The following is an 18,110-nucleotide window of genomic DNA, read 5'->3' on the forward strand; positions in this document are numbered from 1 at the left end:
AGATGGTTTGGACTGAGAAAGAGTGACTGGCCCAAAGTCACCCAGCTGGCGGTCATGTCTAAGAAGGGACTAGAATTCACAGTCTCCCAATTTGTAGACTGGTGCCTGAGCACTAGATGAAACTGACTCTCCATATCAGTGCTAAACTCTCACTCACTAACATTGCTGCTTGGCAGTGTCAATCAGCTAACCTCTGTCATCAGCTTCACCTCCCCCTTATTTCTTTTTATTAACACCAGCATGGATGGGAGAGACTGACTGTCTTTAATCCTGCAAAACCTGCATGTTGCTAATCATACCAGGTGAAGCTACCAGCTTTCTATCCAGCCTATTGGAATGGAGGCTCATTTCTATTTTTGTCTGACCTCCTCTTCCCTTCCTTATTCTTAAGGTGTTTGCTACTCCTCATATCTTTCACTGCTTTCTCTAGAGAAGAGTAAAACAGGACACATAGAATCCTTGACTATTCATCTCACTATTCTTTTTCCTTTTAATTATGGCTCCTTCCACAAAGCAGTGATACAGCTATCTCAGCTTATAAATGTGCCCTGCTAGACCATGTTATTTGTGGAGATCATGAGCTGATGGTTATCTTGCACATCAGCCGCTGCTCTAAATAAAATGCTGTGAAGGTAGTTTTACAGTATTTCCTAAGAGGCAGACATGGGTGATTTGTAATTTGGGATTACAAATTACCCATGCTCCCATCTCTTAGGTTTTCCTTCCAAAGTCAAGGCACTTTGCATCTTGTCATCATCCTTCACAGTAGATCTGGGGAGAGGCTTTGCTGACCCCCTGCGCAGTGAGTCCCTTCTCACCCTGAAAATATGAAGCGAAAGAAATAGTTGAAGACAAAGGGAGAGGGTACGAGGGTGGGTAAAACAGCTGGAGTGCCATCCTTTGCTCTCTTGTGATCATTGATAAAAACAGATGATCTCAGATAAATCCATGGTTGGTCTGACATCCATGAATTCCTAAGCTTTCTCGGAACCAAAAGAGGTGAAGTTGAAATTCTGAAGTCTGAAAAAGATTTTAGTTGTGGTTTTAGGTCATCATTGTATCTCAGGTCTATGAATACTATTTTAACTTGATGCATGTGCATTTTTTAAAATCATTGTTCATTGGAGTCCAGACTGTGGTTACTGAAAATCTCAGCTGTGAATTTGTCCTTCTGTTTGTTTGTTTGTTTGATAGAAGTATAAAGATGTGGAACCAAATCTAAAGATCAAAGAGGTGGATGGCTTGGAACTGGTAAAGTTATTCTCTAAAGAAATGGCAAGAATGCTATATAGAAAAGTAGAAGCTGTTGAGGTAAGGATTACTTGGCTCTCAAATTTTATCTACATGGAAGTAAGAAAAAGAAAGAAATGTGAAAAGTGAATACACAGTGATTTCTAAACACAGCATAATATGCCACTATATAGCTTGTGGGTTTTGATTTCTCCTGAAAATAAGACCCAGTCTTATTTTCTTTTGGGTCCCAAAATAAGTACCAGGTCTTATTTTGGGGGGATGTCTTACCTGCTTACCTTAGGACTGCCACAGCCAGGCCTCCAATGCCCCAACACCTGTCATGCTGCTGCCACACTTTTTCTGTGGCTGCTCACAGCCAGATGTCACATGACTTGTCACACAGCCCTTGCAAGCTTTTCTCCTAGCTGTTTTTCAGCTGATTAAAGCAGTTTTAACTTCTGGAGGATTTTTTTTTTTTTTTGAGGAAATAATGTTTTAAAAAGCTACTATCAGCTATCCTTTTCCTTTTGGCTAAACTCCTCTAAGTGCACTCCAACCATTTCCACTTGACTGCACTTTCTTTCACTCTTGCGTCCCTTCTGAGAAGGCAGAAAAGAATGCGACCCAAGTATACGTACGGTATGCTGCCACTCGCTGCAGGAGGCTGCATGGCACGTCACGTGGTGCCGCTGCTCACGGCAGGATGCCGCGAGGCTTGTTGTGTGTGGTGAGTGAGTGGTGAAATAAAGTGCAGTCCACTGGAAATGACTTGCACACTTTCACGGGCTGCGCGACAAGCCACATGGCATCTGGCTGCGAGCGGCCGCAGAAGAAGCTGGGCAGCAGTGCAACAGGTGTTGGGGCATCGGAGGTGTAGCTGCGGCAGTTCTAAGGTAAGCGGGTGCATGGTACTTGGGGCAGCTCCACCTCCCACCCGCATCCTAGCTTGATTTTTGCGCATGTGCCTAGTTAAGACAGTGGGCGGGGCTTGACTAGGGCTTATTTTTGGGATAGGGCTTATATTAGGCACATGCATGAAAATCGGGCTAGGGCTTGTTTTTGGGGAAACCCCCCTGCCAAATACTCAGTCAGTGCCAGTCAGAAAAGATAACATTGTATTAAATGAAGTGGTCATTTGACTGGCTATAAAGCAGCTTTCTATGTTCCAGTATTCATAGATTCCTTGTTTCCCAAAACCATGTAGTGTAGTATATTCTATGTCTTTCATTTTGGTCTTAAAGCTACAATTTCAACAGGCACAAATGCCTTCATCACAAGACAGGAATGTTAGCATCCTTTGGGGTTTTGACAGCACAGTTGTAGTTGCCATCCTGATTTTTTTGCAAACACGCCTGTACACATGTAGATGTGCTGCTTTTACTGTTGGTTCCATTTAAGGTCTCTCAGGTTCCCCTTTTCTTTCTTTGTTATAGCGGCTAGTTGAAGCTGCAGAAGACGCAGATGTTTATCATGAGTACAACTCATCATTACAGGTAAAAGATATTTGATATCATTTAAGTTCAGATAATCCATTGTAAAGTCAATTTATGTCTCATGTAGACAACTGGCAATTTGTCTCCAAAGCATCCTACAAATTATGGCAAGATGGGGAAGCTGTAGTCCTCTAAATGTTAATGGATGACAAGTTTGGTTAGCGCCAGCCACTAAGGCTGGTGATACAAGAGGATGAAGTCTCTCAACATCTGGAGGGTTACAAGTCCATCATTCTTGGCCACTGGCTTTTCAAAGGCATCTATGCTCTATGCCACGGATGTCAAACTCAATCGTGTCACATGACCTATTGTGACGTATAGCAGCATTTTTTGCCTTTGCGGAGCTGAGGTGGGCGTGGCCTGTGCGTGACACATCCAGCCCCCAGGCCGCCAGTTTGATACCTCTGCTCTATGCCATGTTAAATTTACATCCTTGGTAGGGCCAGCTGTTGCATTCTTCTGATTCTTTGTCTGACATTGATTTATCTTTGGGAACAAAGTTGCATACTTGTCTGTGATGTTAAATGTGCATCATCCCATTTAAACAGACATTAAACATTACCTAAAATTACATTTTCTGAGGAACTGAATAAGCATATGTAAACTAGTTTCTTTTCCCTGTATAAATTATCTGTCTTTGACTATGAGCCTACCTAAAGCCGTAGCTGCAGCCTGCAGTGATAACCATTGCAGAGTACTGATGTTCTATAAATGGTATTAAAATTAAAATCAATGCTATTAAAGCTGACCACAGTGGCAGAGGCTGTTAAGTATGAATGAAAGCATTATGGTGCTTCTCCGAGCCAAACTAATGATGTTTCCGTATGGTGTGGAGAGAACATAAAATATCAAATGGATGCCATAAATGTGATATACTTTTTCTATGTAGACCCAATGTTATGGAAATATATTCATGAATAGGTCATGCTAATTTTGGCAAAACTGCTCTTGCTTGACTGTGCAAACTTTAATCTCACCGGGGATTTGCAAACATACAGGTTGTACTCGTAATATAAATCTAGTTACTGAAAGTGAAGTATATTGAACTAAATGAAATTGGAACGTTTTTAGTGAATGTGAAGAAGAAAAGAGCACAAAGTTCAAATAGTGGACACTCCCCACCTCTTTAGCATATGATTCATTCCTGGATGCAGAAGTCTAAAAAATATTCAGCCCAAATATTCAGCTAAAATGGAGGGTATCAGATATACAAGGCTAAAATCTCTGTTCATTTGTAACGCTTACCCAGTGATTTTTGCCCCAGTGAGCTGGATCTCAGGTTCTTCTTGCTGTAGATGGCTACATTGAATTCTCTCCGATTGTGTTCACACACAACACATTTACCCAAATTAGTTGACTACTGCCAACTGGTGTTGACCAAGAATAGATGTGGAATATTGTAATACTACATGTCTTAACAAGTAGTTAAGACATGTAGACAAGTTCCCAATTAGTTTATTTATTTATCAAACTTCTTTACCCTCCATCACACTGCTGTGACTCTGAGCCCTTTACGAATAAAATGATAAATCATATAAAATCCATACTTAAATCAAAGTTAAAAAACAAAAAGCTCTCTTTTGAGACTCCACCAATCAAGCCTCCTTAACCGATGGGTCCACAACTAAACTTCGCTGCCTGACTAAAATAAGGACAAGATGGTTCCCCTCGTAGTCTGGTCCCTTGCCATGAGAGGTTTTAAAGGTCCAACTCTTTGAATTGGACATGGAAGCAAACTGGCACACAGTGCAGCTTACCTTAGAGGCACCTCAAACTGCTTATGCTGCCACATCGTACAATGCAGTACATTAAAACATGCATTATGTACTATGCAGTACATTAAAAATGGATTAATCCAGTAATTTAAGTTAGGGCATGCCATTTCCACCTCTTGTTCTTTTTTTTTATTTATTTAAAGAAACCAGGCTCAACATAGGAGACAGAGAAAATTGGTCCTTTTCCATTACCCCTGGAATTCACTAGTGCCGTGATGGCGAACCAAAGGTGGCACGCAGGGCAGGGGTGAAATCCAGCAGGTTCTGACAGGTTCTGGAGAACCGGTAGCGGAAATTTTGAGCAGTTCAGAGAACCGGTAGCAGAAATTTTGAGTAGTTCGAAGAACCGGCAAATACCACTTCTAGCTGGTCCCAGAGTGGGGTGGGAATGGAGATTTTGCAATATCCTTCCCCCAGGAGTGGGGAGGGAATGGGGATTTTGAAATCCTTCCCCTGGAGTGGCATGGGAACGGGGATTTTGCAGTATCCTTCCCCTGCCACGCCCACCAAGCCATGCCCACCAAGCCACGCCCACAGAACCGGTAGTAAAAAAATTGGATTTCACCACTGATGCAGAGCCCTCTCTGCTGGCACATGTGCCATTGCCCCAGGTCAGATCTCCGTGGCATTTCTTTCATGAGCTTCTGTTTCCTTGCAAATGATGAAACAAAAGAAAAAGATCTTGCTGCGCTGCTGGTGTTGAGATGCCCGCCTCCCGCCGGCCAGCTGGTCTTCGGGTCTCTGCTGTTCATGTGCATGCATGTCCACACACATGTCCATGCATGAGCATGTTGGGGCACATGTGCTAACATGTGTGTGCGCACACCTTTCAATTTGGGCAGCGTGCATGCACAGTTTGGGCACTCGGTGTCTAAAAGGTTCACCATCACTGCACTAGTGTATTTGTTTATTTATTTGAATTGATTAGCAGCCCAACTCCAATGGACTCTTTGTAATTACTGCCCATGAGAAGGCATGCCATAGTGCTTCCTCCTGATCTCCCAGGCTTAAGCTGCCAACCTGTCGACTTTTCATAAAGCAATGGGAAAAATATTAAAGTGGGCTTTCTTTCTATGCCTTCACCCTGGCTCATCCCTAGCACCTCTGCTTTACCTCTGGCTGTTTAGGATGGAGAAACATGGGTTCTTCAATCATGATCTACTGACTCCTGGCTTAATGTAGTTGCAAGACTATAGTGAGGGCAAGCTGGAGAGAACCATGTACTGTATATGTGAATTGGAAGACGGATTGGTTGAAAATAACCATGGTGGCAATCAGAACAGAACAGAACAGAACAAAATAGAATAACAGAGTTGGAAGGGATCTTGGAGGTCTTCTAGTCCAACCCCCTGCTTAGGCAGGAAACCCTACACCACTTCAGACAAATGGTTATCCAACATCTTCTTAAAAACTTCCAGTGTTGGAGCATTCACAACTTCTGGAGGCAAATAATTCCACTGATTAATTGTTCTAACTGTCAGGAAATTTCTCCTTAGTTCTAAGTTGTTTGCAGTGCGATGGTTCCAGTGAAAAAGACACATATAACCTCCTGCATGTTTCCCATTGCTTCCAAAAGAAGAAAAGTCAGGAAAACCTTATGTATATTAACAAGGTTAATATTGTGTTATTTTCTTTCTCCCAAAAAATAATGTGAATAATCTAACTAAATTTGGGCACCCTCCAAAATCTCATACTTGCCTTTTATTCTTGTTATTGAAGAATTTGTTTACTGAATTTTTCACAACTCTTTGTGGCCTGATCTATTAGGGATCTTTCTCCATAAAAACACTTGTATTTGGAGGTGAAATTATTTTCACCAAGCACCATTGGTTTTGATAGAATCCAAGAATTCGTTTCAAATCGAAATGTAAGGTTCAGCATGAATTTTAGCTGTTGAAAATTATGTATCCATTCATTTTTGTATTTTTCTTCACTTCCAGTTTGATTATTACAATGCTGTTTTGATTAATGAAAAGGATGAAAGTGGTAATTATGTGTCACTTGGGAAGGAATTCATTCTGGAGCCAAATGAGCATTTCAATAATTTGCCGGTGAACACAACGTCCAGTAATATACAGCTTCCAACCAATGTCTACAACAAAGGTTCATCTTTTTCCCCCCTATAGTTTTATTGTAAAATTGGCATGAAAGTGATAGCCAAGGCTCAAAGCACATGTTATAAATAAAGATAAAGAAGTGGATTGCAGCCATACATATGTTTGTTGTGTGAATGCACGTATATATTGTGTACCAGAGGTGGGTTTCAGCAGGTTCTGGCCAGTTCTAGAGAACTGGTAGCGGAAGTTTTGAGTAGTTCGGAGAACCGGTAGTAAAAATTCTGACTGGCCCCGCCCCCATCTATTCTCTGCCTCCCAAGTCCCAGCTGATCGGGAGGAAATGGAGATTTTGCAGTATCCTTCCCCTGGATTGGGGACGGAATGGAGAATTTACAGTATCCTTCCCCTGGAGTGGAGTGGGAATGGGGATTTTGCAGTATTCTTCCCCAGCCACGCCCACCAAGCCACGCCCACCAAGCCATGCCACACCCACCAAGCCACACCCACAGAACCGGTAGTAAAAAATTTTGAAACCCATCACTGCTATGTAGTATTGCTGGTTGCTAGAACTGGGTGAAGAATTCTTAAAGATGTCACTTCAGGGGAAGAAGGCATGTTTTGCAGGTTAAAAGGGGTTAGTATTTAGACATTAACAGACAGTTAATAGTTTTGTTATTAATTAAATGGAGAAATGGAGATTCAGCTGTTCTTTTCCTCATTCCAATATTAGTTTGTTTGTTCAATTTATATGACAGCCATCTTGAAAATGTGACTCTAGGTAACTAACAACATATTAACAATATTATCAGTATCACCAGGGGCTGCTTTCTAATCCTACCATTCTGCCTTTGCTAGCTGTCTGCAAGGAGTTTCTAAATATGCTGCGAGATTTCTGCCCGCAGTATTTGCTTTGCTTATGAATAGAGCTTTCTAGATAGTTGTCTTCCTCTTTCAATAAGTTCTTTATCGTTTAAGTGCTGGCATCTGTTGTGGGCTATTAAGAAAGACTTGGGGGCTGCTTCCTGTCTCTAAAAACCATGTTTCTCCATTTCTCCTTTAGGGAAATATAATCTTCTGCCTTTTTTAATATTTCCCAAAATATTTCATTCTTCTGGGATGGGGTGGGGAGCTTCCCACACCTACAGATTAAACTGTTGGAGCTTTAAGGAGAAGCTTGAATAGATGTAAATTAACTTGTAAACAGTTCACTATCATTCAAAGTCATGCTTATTATTCTTCAAAAGGTAGTTCTTCTTTTACTGAATAAAGTTGATTCTCTCTTTTTCCCTCAGACCCCGACATTATAAATGGAATTTACATGTCGGAAGCCTTGGATGCTGTTTTTGTGGAGAACTTTGAACGAGACCCAACTCTCACTTGGCAATATTTTGGCAGCACAACAGGATTCTTCAGGCTTTATCCAGGTCTTACTTTGTCTTCATTTTTCCAAAAATTAGGTTTTACCTGAGAAGTAGAGTAAATCAAAAGTCATTTTTCCTGAATAAAGGAAGCTGAGAATCAGTACGATTCTATTGAGTTTGACGGCTTTATTTTTTTTCTAATACACATTTACCCTATGTTACAAAATTCTGATAATGTGATTATTAAGGACGAAAATGTCAACATCTGTAAAAATCACAATTAAAATAGGCTTTTATGATTTCATCTGTAATTGCAAGATTAAAAAACATACAGAAGTAAAAAAAAATGTTCATTAATTAGATTCTATCTCTCAAAAGAAGCCTACTTTTTTAAAAAAGCAGACAAATCCTGATATTTATATTGTAACATCCGTACAAATGTCTTGTGATGTCTCCTCAGGAATAAAATGGATACCAGATGAAAATGGAGTCCTTTCCTTTGACTGCAGAAATCGAGGCTGGTGAGAGTTTTAGAAGGAAGAAACCAATATTCATGCATTTGCTTTAGTGGACCTTCATTCTGTGGAGTCCTTGATGCTCTCTGAGCTTGGTGGCATGCTTGCAGGCATTTCATTACCCAATTAGGGCCAGGGTACTTATGGGACCACCTTCTGCCACCAATAGCCTCCCACCGGCCAGTTCGCTCCCACAGAGAGGGCCTCCTCAGGGTGCCGTCGGCTAGACAATGCCGGCTGGCGACCCCCAGGAGGAGAGCCTTCTCTGTGGTGGCACCTACCCTTTGGAACAATCTACCCCCAGAGATACGAGTGATCTCCAACCTCCGGACTTTTCGTCGGGCCCTAAAAACTCATCTCTTTCAGTTAGCCGGTCTCTCTTGATTTTATGATTTTATGGTTGATTTTAAATTTTGATATGGATTTTAAATTGATAAATTTTAAACTATGGGCCAAATTTAATTATTTTAAATCTATTTTTAATCGCACTTTATGTATAAATGTTTTATTTTGGCTGTTCACCGCCCTGAGTCCGAAAGGAGAAGGGCGGTATAGAAATTTGAATAATAAATAAATAAATAAATAAATTAGATAACACCATCAGTGCAGAATATCATCAGTGCATTGATGATGTTACCTAGTTGGGTAATAAATGTCACCAAGCAAAGAACCAGAGAGCACCACCACCACCGTGGTTGAACTGTCTCCACAGTTCAACCACGAGCTTCTATTCAGTTCTTTTGTACTGGAACATATAAAATTGTTTTGTACAATACAAAACAATTACCCCTTCCATTTTTTTCATTCCCATTTTAGGGATACCCTAGATCTGGGGTGTCAAACTCAAGGCCGGGGGGCCGGATCTGCCCTGCAGGGTATTTAGATCTGGCCCGTGGGGCTGCCCTGGAAACAGTGAAGGACTGGTCCACAGTGCTTCTATCAACAAAAACGAAGCTCGGGAGCCTGTTTTTGCTGGCAGAGTGCTGGGGTCACTACAGGTGCCCCCCCACAGGAATGATGTTGAACTGGCTATACCCACCTTGGCCATGCCCCCAAGCCCCCTCCAGAGGTCAAAAACAACCCTGATGCGTCCCTCAATGAAATTGAGTTTTCCACCCCAGCCCTAGATACTGCTTTCTGTTTAAAACCTTGTTACAGCCAAACACCCAAATTTTGATTGCATGAATGTTGTGAATGCAAGGACTGGTTGTAACTCACTTTTTTCAGTGCCATTGTAACTTCGAAAAGTTTTTTTTTTAAAATTTGATTTATATGCCGCCCTTCTCCGGAGACTCAGGGCGGCTTACAATGCGCTAAGCAATAGCCTTCATTCTTTTGTATATTTATACAAAGTCAGCTTATTGCCCCCACAAACTGGGTCCTCAATTTACCTACCTTAGAAAGGATGGAAGGCTGAGTCAACCTTGAGCCTTGGCGAGATTCGAACCTGCAGTAATTGCAGGCAGCTGGTCTTAATAACAGGGTGCTTTAAACCACTGTACTACCAAGGCTCTTGGTAAAGTGAAAAGTGGCTATTATTTATTAAATTTATTAAATTTAGCTAGACAAATGGTTGTAAGTCAAGGACTGCCTTTACTAACAATCCCATTAAGGTTGAGCACTGGCTACCAGTATTCTTCTGCTTCTGCTTTTCATAGGGAACCCACCAGTGGTGGGTTCCAACCAGCTTTACTACTGGTTCTCTTCGTGCACGTGCTTCGTCGCAAGCACGTTAGGAATCTGCCCAGCTGAGGTGCGGCAATCCACTCTGCCGCACCTATCAGCTGGGCTAAAAAAGAAGAAATAAAAGGTCCCGGACAAAGAGAACCGATTCGGTGACATCGTATCGTCACAGCTATCGGCTCGGCCAAACCGGGCCGAATCGGGAGGAACCCACCACTGGAACCCACCTTCCATAAATCAGTCTAATCTATCAGAATTAAATCTCCCAAATTTGGGGCTATTAAACTAGGGATTGTGGTCTCAAAATTAATGGATAGGACTAAAAATTTGGACTTGATTATGTTTGTATTTAAATATGTAATTATTATAAACACTTTTCAGTTAAGTGTTGAATCATTTCCTTTGTGCTTTATTAAAAATATTATTTTGGCAACAACTTTTGGATATCTGGGCGTTCTTGGAGGCCAGCTCAGTGCATTTCCATAAAACAATTTTTATGATTCTTTTTCAAGCACTGTTTGGCTTTTCCGTAAGCTGAATAAAGACTCATATCCACTCCATTCTTTAATTTTTGTGAAAACATCAAGAGATTTAGTAGGAGTGCACCAATATTACGATCCAGAAGAATCATGCATGTTGTAAAAGGCATCTCTAAACTGTTTCCTCATCTTGACATGACAAGAACTATTAAAAGTGAATCTCCTATCTCAGTTATTAACTCCATACATTTTCTTTGTCTTTGTCATGTGAGCTAAACCCTAATCATTCCAAAATAAATTTATCTCTGAGAAGCAGAAACAATTCTAAAGTCTGGACAAACCTATGCATTTGTATTCAGAAGAAAGACCTATTGCTTTTCACAGTACAATTATCCAAATTTTTACTTAGGCAACCTTCTCCCTGCCCTTAATGGAGAAGTTCATTGCACTTGAAGTGGTTCAAGCAAGAACTTAAAGTTATGCTCATTTTATCCCATTCTCCATGATTTATGTCATTTATATACTGATGAAGGTAAAGGTAAAGGTTCCCCTTGCACATATGTGCTAGTCGTTCCCGACTCTAGGGGGCGGTGCTCATCTCCGCTTCAAAGCCAAAGAGCCAGCACTGGTGGAAGACATCTCCGTGGTCATGTGGCCAGCATGACCAAATGCCAAAGGTGTACGGAGCGCTGTTACCTTACCACCAAAGTGGTCCCTATTTTTCTACTTGCATTTTTTACGTGCTTTCGAACTGCTAGATTGGCAGAGGCTGGGACAAAAAACGGGAGCTCACCCCGTTATGTGGCGCTAGGGATTTGAACCGCTGAACTGCCGAACTTTTGATCGACAAGCTCAGCATCTTAGCCACTGAGCCACCGTGTCTCTTTAATATATATTGATATATTAAGTTTATATAGATTATACTTAATATATACTGACATATACACTATGTCCGTTATATGTACTGATACTATAATACAAATAAGGTAAACTGCCTTAATTTGGAATTTAATGGGCATTTCTCCCTGCTCAATCAGTCTCTTAACTCAGAGATTCACTGTACCTACATTACTAAGAAAGAAGAATAGGAAGGAAGAGCTATTGCTATTGCTGAATATTCAGTATTTTCAGCCTATGACAGGGGTGTCAAACTGGCGGCCTGAGGGCCCGATGCGTGATGTGACGAGTTTGACACCCATGGCCTAGGATAATGAGTGCTGTGATTGGTCCAAATTCTCCACTGTATCTCAGTTAATATGTTTACTTTCTATTTCTGAGTTCCTTTTCCTATCCTACATCTATCCCAAGGTATATCCAGGCAGCTACATCACCCAAAGATATTGTGATTCTAGTGGACATCAGTGGAAGCATGAAGGGTTTGCGACTCACCATTGCTAAGCACACTGTTGTCACTATATTGGACACACTGGGAGAAAATGATTTTGTCAATATTATTGCAGTAAGTATCTCCTTCCTCGAAGCTCTCTTTTCCTTTAGAATGACTACCGGTAGGTTAGTGTGGGATGTTATGTGTTTAAAATGGGGATCTGGGAAAACCAAGGTTCAAATCTATGCTTGGCTATGGAAATTCATTGGATGACTTGGACCAGTCGTTCAATCTCACTCCAATTTACCTCCAGATGGTTGTTGAGTGTTCCTGGAAAAATGATGTGACATAAGCCAAACAAAGCATCATCTTTATTAGATGCTCAGTTTATTTATTCAGGAACTTTGCTTGTAAACTCTTTTGTTCCTCCAAACAATTAGAATAGCATAGAATAGAATTTTTTATTGGCCAAGTGTGATTGGACACACAAGGAATTTGTCTTGGTGCAAATGCTCTCAGTGTACATAAAAGAAAAGATACATTCATCAAGAATCATAAGGTACAACACTTAATGATAGTCATAGGATACAAATAAGCAATCGAATCATATTAGGAAACAGTCAATATAAATCGTAAGGATATGAGCAACAAAGTTACAGTCATACAGTCATAAGTGGAAAGAGATAGGTGATGAGAACGATGAGAAGATTAATAGTAGTGCAGACTTAGTAAATAGTTTGACAGTGTTGAGGGAATTATTTGTTTAGCAGAGTGATGGTGTTCGGGGGAAAAACTGTTCTTGTGTCTAGTTCTGGTGGGCAGTTAGGTCTACTTTTCGTAAAACCTGTATGCTGAATGGTTACAAAAGGTTGGACAATCAGCCCTTTTATTAACGGATGTGATATATTCAAAGCATAAACTACTCATTCCAAAAGACTGTAACTCAGGTATATTGCAGGGTATAGTCAAAACAAGGATGGTGGCCACAATGGTGTGCTTGATGTGCCATCTATTTGTGTGTGTGTGTGTTGCAACACATCTGACACATACAATGGAGGAGACTGTTACCATCTTCACTTTTTTTTACTACATCTTGTGGTCATGGATGGATGCTTCTATTTTATTTAAAAAAGAAAAGCACACATCCAGGAGTGGGCTTCAAAAATTTTAGCAAGGGGTTCTCTCTCTCTCTCTTTTTTTTTTTTGCTTTAATTTATATGCCACCCTTCTCCGGAGACTCAGGGCGGCTTACAATGCGTTAAGCAATAGCCTTCATACTTTTGTATATTTTATACAAAGTCAGCTTATTGTCCCCACAATCTGGGTCCTCATTTCACCTACCTTTGAAAGGATGGGAGGCTGAGTCAACCTTGAGTCTGGTGAGAATTGAACTTGCAGTATTTGCAACCAGCAGATGTTAATAACAGTGCTTTAGTCCACTGTACTACAGGCTCAGTCTGCCCGGTTGCTGGGTGGGCATGGCCATGGTGGGTGTGGCCTAGTCAGCTTCCTGCACCACGGTGGGGAGGGGGGGTATTTTTGTCTTCCCTGGGCTCCGGAGGCTTTCTTCAAGCCTCCAGGAGGGCGAAAACAGCCTCCCCAGGCTCTGGAGGCCCTCTGGAGGACAGAAACGGGCCCGTTTCCAGCCTTCCCGAACTTCCAGTAAGCCCGTTTTTCACTCTTTCTGAGCGTCTGCGCATGCCCTGCACTTACCTACATCCAAAACGGGCCCTGTGGGGACTCCTGGGAGGGGAGGGGTAGGGTGGGCAGGGCCAGCTAGGAGTGGGATTTGTAGGTTCTTCAAACTGCACAGAATCTTAGCTAGAAGTTCTCCCAAATCCCTGCGAACCCCCAGCAGCCCACCCCTGCACACATCTTTTTGGGATACTTTTACATTTTATAGAAGTGATTTCCCTGATTGCTTAGCTTCACATATCATTGCAAAAAAACAAAAAAAAATATTTCTGGCTAAATATATCTATAGAATCCTGGGATGAAACCAAATTCTCACTTTAGCTTGCAGAATTTGTTTCAGATAGAAATTATTTTATCTGGCTTTGGTCACCCATCAGTTGTTAAAAATAGCTTTTGCTATGAGATTAAGAGTCTGAACAGGCTCGGACAGGATATTTACTCTCAAGAGTAATTTTGTGAGATTAAAATGCAAGAGAGCCCTCACATCACCCCCTCTCCACCCTCATCCCGCAAAAAGGGGCTGTTCTGTCCCCGTCCCACACACGCACCCCCACAGATGGCCTGGAGTTAATAAACCACACGACAAAATCTTTGAAGATGAAGCTGGCAGCAACCCAGTGGCTAGCTGCCAATTTAGACTTTACTCACACAAAACAAAGATTAGACTGCAAGCATTCCGATAAAGCAGGCAAAGTTTCCACAATACAAGGATTAGTCCAAATGCAGTCCGACAAGGCAGGCAGAAGTCCAGTAACGCAGAGATCATGGATTATTTCTAGTTTTTGCTCATCACAAACTGAACCAGCCACCACACCCACATTTATACCCTGGGGTGTGGTCCAGTGACTCAGCTAATCTCTGGGACGCCTTCCCCTCTGCTGCGCACGCTTCTCCCTGCGCCTCTGCCGAGGGTCCAGCCAGCACTTATCTCCTTCGTCACTGTCCACCTGTGGCTGCGGGGACGTGCTTGGCTTTGGGCCTATCTTTTGGGCTTCGGTGTCCTCCGGAGGCATTGCCAGAGAGGAGGGTCCTGGAGAGGGAGGCCTTGCCAACTCCTCTCCCTCACTCTCAGAGTCTGCATCTGTCGATAGCCCAGGCTCAGGCAACGGAGCCACAACAGGGGCAACCCTGGCATGTCATCCTTAAAAGATGGATTTGTGGAGATATGGAAGTGAGATCTTTAGCAGAGCAAAAGTGGGAATATCCCTAGGTAGCCCCACTGTGCTATCGCAGCACTTGGCTCACTAACCAATACATTGTTCCTCCACTCTGCCTGATTTGGAGCCCTGAAGTAATTTCTGATCTCTCTCAATAACTTAGCCTGTCACTAAGCTGAAGCTTGTGCAGCTGAAACAAATATATAACCATACTTGGTGAAACCCGGTCTCTGTTTGCCTCCTTTTCTCCTTTTCTGTTCCCTTTCATGGATGTTAGATTTTAAGCCACCCGAGGTAAAGAACTGTCTTGTACTTTAACAATGGTGCACAGTGATATTACTTGTAGCAATACATAAAAGAACTCCGCAGGTAGGTCGTATGTAACCTGCTTGTCATCTTTGTGTTTCTCTTGTTTGTTTGTTTTCCTTTCTGGGCCTTTCTGTTCATTTCTTTGTTGATCTGCAGCCTTTCCATCTTTGTCTATCTAGTCCAGTGGTGGAATTCAATTTTTTTTACTACCGATTCTGTGGGCCTGGCTTAGTGGGCGTGGTGTGGCTTGGTGGGCATGGCAGGGGAAGGATACTGCAAAATCTCCATTCCCACCCCATTCCTGGGGGAAAGATACTGCAAAAACTCCATTCCCACCAGTGGTGGGTTCCTCCCGGTTCGGTCCGGTTCGGCTGAGCCGGTAGCGGTGACGATATGACGTCACCGAACCAGTTCTCTCCCCCCTCCCGCCCCACATTATTCTTACCTTTTATTTGGTCCCACCCCCAATCTATTGCTGCCTCCTGAGTCCCAGCTGATGACTAGAGGGAAAAAAACTGTTTAAACTCTTGCCGCGGGGCTTCAAAGGGCCGTCCTACAGCTGATCAGTGTTAAAAGCAAACAAATGAGTCAGGTCGTAAGTGCGAGGACTGGTTGTAAGTATGAGGACCTTCCAGAAATGACTGACCAGCTAGCCACGCCCACCTAGTCACATGACCTCCAACCCACACCCACAAAATAAGCCACACCCACAGAACCGGTAGTAAAAAAATTTAGAACCCACCCCTGATTCCCACTCCACTCCAGGCAAAGGATACTGCAAAATCCCTGTTCCCTCCCCACTCCTAGGAGAAGGATATTGCAAAAACTTCATTCCCACCCCACTCTGGGGCCAGCCAGAGGTGGTATTTGCCGGTTCTCCAAACTACTCAAAATTTCCGCTACTGGTTCTCCAGAACCTCTCAGAACCTGCTGAATAGCACCCCTGGTGCACAGTGATATCACTTGTAGCGATAGATAAAATAACTCAGCAGGTAGGTTTCATGTAATCTGTTTGTCATCTTTGTGTTGATCTTGTGTTTTTTTCCTGGGTCTTTCTGTTCATTTCTTTGTTGATCTGCAGCCTTTCCATCTTTGTCTATCTAGTCCCTGCATTAGGGCTTCCTTCATGCTCTTGTTTATAGCAGTTTTGAGTAGCAGAAACCAATCCTTTGGGACTGTGGCGCACTGTCTCGAGCTGCTGCACTATAAAACAGGACTCCCTCAACAGTTGTCTCCACTATGGTGCCCATGAGATTTGTCCTGGATTACAATTGCCATCACCCCTGGCCATCATGGCCATTAAATCAACTGCCTTGAAATAATGGCAGTGATCATTTCAGATAATCCAGCCCATTGATATAGGCACCCTGCCTAGAAGGGCAGACCAGCCTGCTCTGAATATAATCCTACGGATAAGTGAGTCTTCTTGACTGAAGTTTGCAAGCATAACTGTGATTTTTTTTACTTTTTATTTTTTATTTTGGTCAGGAAGTTAATACAGCCATCTTGTCAGTTTCCCTGGCAAAATAATTTTGCCTTTCAGGTAGTTCAGAGCAGTGGTGAAATCCAAATTTTTTTACTACCGGTTCTGTGGGCGTGATTGATGGCCGTGGTGTGGTGTGGCTTGGTGGGTGTGGCTTGGTGGGCATGGCAGGGGAAGGATACTGCAAAATCTCCATTCCCACCCCACTCTGGAGCCAGCCAGAGGTGGTATTTGCTGGTTCTCTGGACTACTCAAAATTTATGCTACCAGTTCTCCAGAATCTGTCAGAACCTGCTGGATTTCACCCCTGGTTCAGAGTTAAGAGCAAGTTATAGAATTTAACCACAATTGGACAATCAATTTCTTTAAAATTCCTCAGCTTGGGAGTATGAAATATTTTTTCTTACGGTATCGTCTTCCATGGGGACTTGAGTTTGCCCCCCCCAACAACAAAGAAACTTCAAGCACCCTCCTCCCCTGAAACTTAGCATTCACCACTCTTTGACAAGACAGGCCTTTGTATTTGGAGTATCCATAAAAGACCTGAGAAAACTAGCAGAATGAAGAGTATTCTTATTCTACTATAGAGGAGCCAAACTATTCTGACTGTAGCAGTAAATCTAGAGTAGATCATCATTATTATTATCATCAGATTGGTTTCCATTTCTACATCTGACCCGAGGTATTGATTTTTCCAGTATGGAAACAGAACAGCAATATGTTGCTGGGATAAAAGCAGAATAATATCATGAGCTATGTTTCCAAAACAAGAGAAAGAACATGGTGACAGACTAATTCAGGCATCAGCCTCTGCCCCAGAGGTGAAATCCAGCAGGTTCTGACAGGTTCTGGAGAACCGGTAGCGGAAATTTTGAGCAGTTCAGAGAACCGGTACTGGATATTTTGAGCAGTTTGGAGAACCAGCAAATACCACCTCTGGCTGGCCCCAGAGTGGGGTGGGAATGGGGATTTTGCAATATCCTTCCCCCAGGAGTGGGGAGGAAATGGGGATTTTGCAGTATCCTTCCCCTGGAGTGGGGTGGGAATGGAGATTTTGCAGTATCCTTCCTCTGCCATGCCCACCAAGCTACGCCCACCAAGCCACACCCACAGAACTGGTAGTAAAAAAAATTGAATTTCACCACTTCTCTGCACCCTTCCTTCTTGATCTTTACCAGCATTCCTCAGGAGCAATTCTTATTATACATCTTTGAGGCAAGGAGGTGGGACTGAACATTCAGAGAGTAGAAGGAGACACTTAGAACTTTGGGTGCAGGAACCCAAATAAAGGTATTCCAGACAGGGGTCCATGTAGCCTTTGCTTGAGCTCTTTCAGTGAAAGCAAGCCCACCACCTCTCTGAATCACGACTTTCACTGCCAAAGAGCTATTATGATAAATAGGTCTCCTTGGTTTCCTTATGGATTTTACCCCTCTCGTGTTGACTACTACCAATTAAGGGAAGAAGGGGCACCCAGAACATTATCAAAAGCAAACAAAGCTGCCTGATTCAGCATTAAGAGGAGTGCAAGGCTAATAAGGAG

The 18,110-nt window shown here is 42.5% G+C and overlaps 1 protein-coding gene across 1 annotated transcript in view; it reads left to right on the plus strand.

Annotated features, from left to right (window-relative positions):
• CACNA2D4 (calcium voltage-gated channel auxiliary subunit alpha2delta 4) overlaps window positions 1-18,110 on the plus strand; it is a 202,427-nt gene that overhangs the window by 15,222 nt on the left and 169,095 nt on the right. Inside the window, exons 5-10 of the mRNA XM_087873504.1 lie at window positions 1,195-1,311; window positions 2,667-2,726; window positions 6,442-6,604; window positions 7,851-7,982; window positions 8,380-8,440; window positions 11,905-12,055. Of these exons, the coding sequence (XP_087729630.1) occupies window positions 1,195-1,311; window positions 2,667-2,726; window positions 6,442-6,604; window positions 7,851-7,982; window positions 8,380-8,440; window positions 11,905-12,055 (684 nt within the window). The remainder of the gene's footprint in view (window positions 1-1,194; window positions 1,312-2,666; window positions 2,727-6,441; window positions 6,605-7,850; window positions 7,983-8,379; window positions 8,441-11,904; window positions 12,056-18,110) is intronic.

This window comes from Pantherophis guttatus, chromosome 7, assembly GCF_059756535.1.
Source record: "Pantherophis guttatus breed Tessera chromosome 7, ASM5975653v1, whole genome shotgun sequence".
NCBI classification, from domain to species: domain Eukaryota; kingdom Metazoa; phylum Chordata; class Lepidosauria; order Squamata; family Colubridae; genus Pantherophis; species Pantherophis guttatus.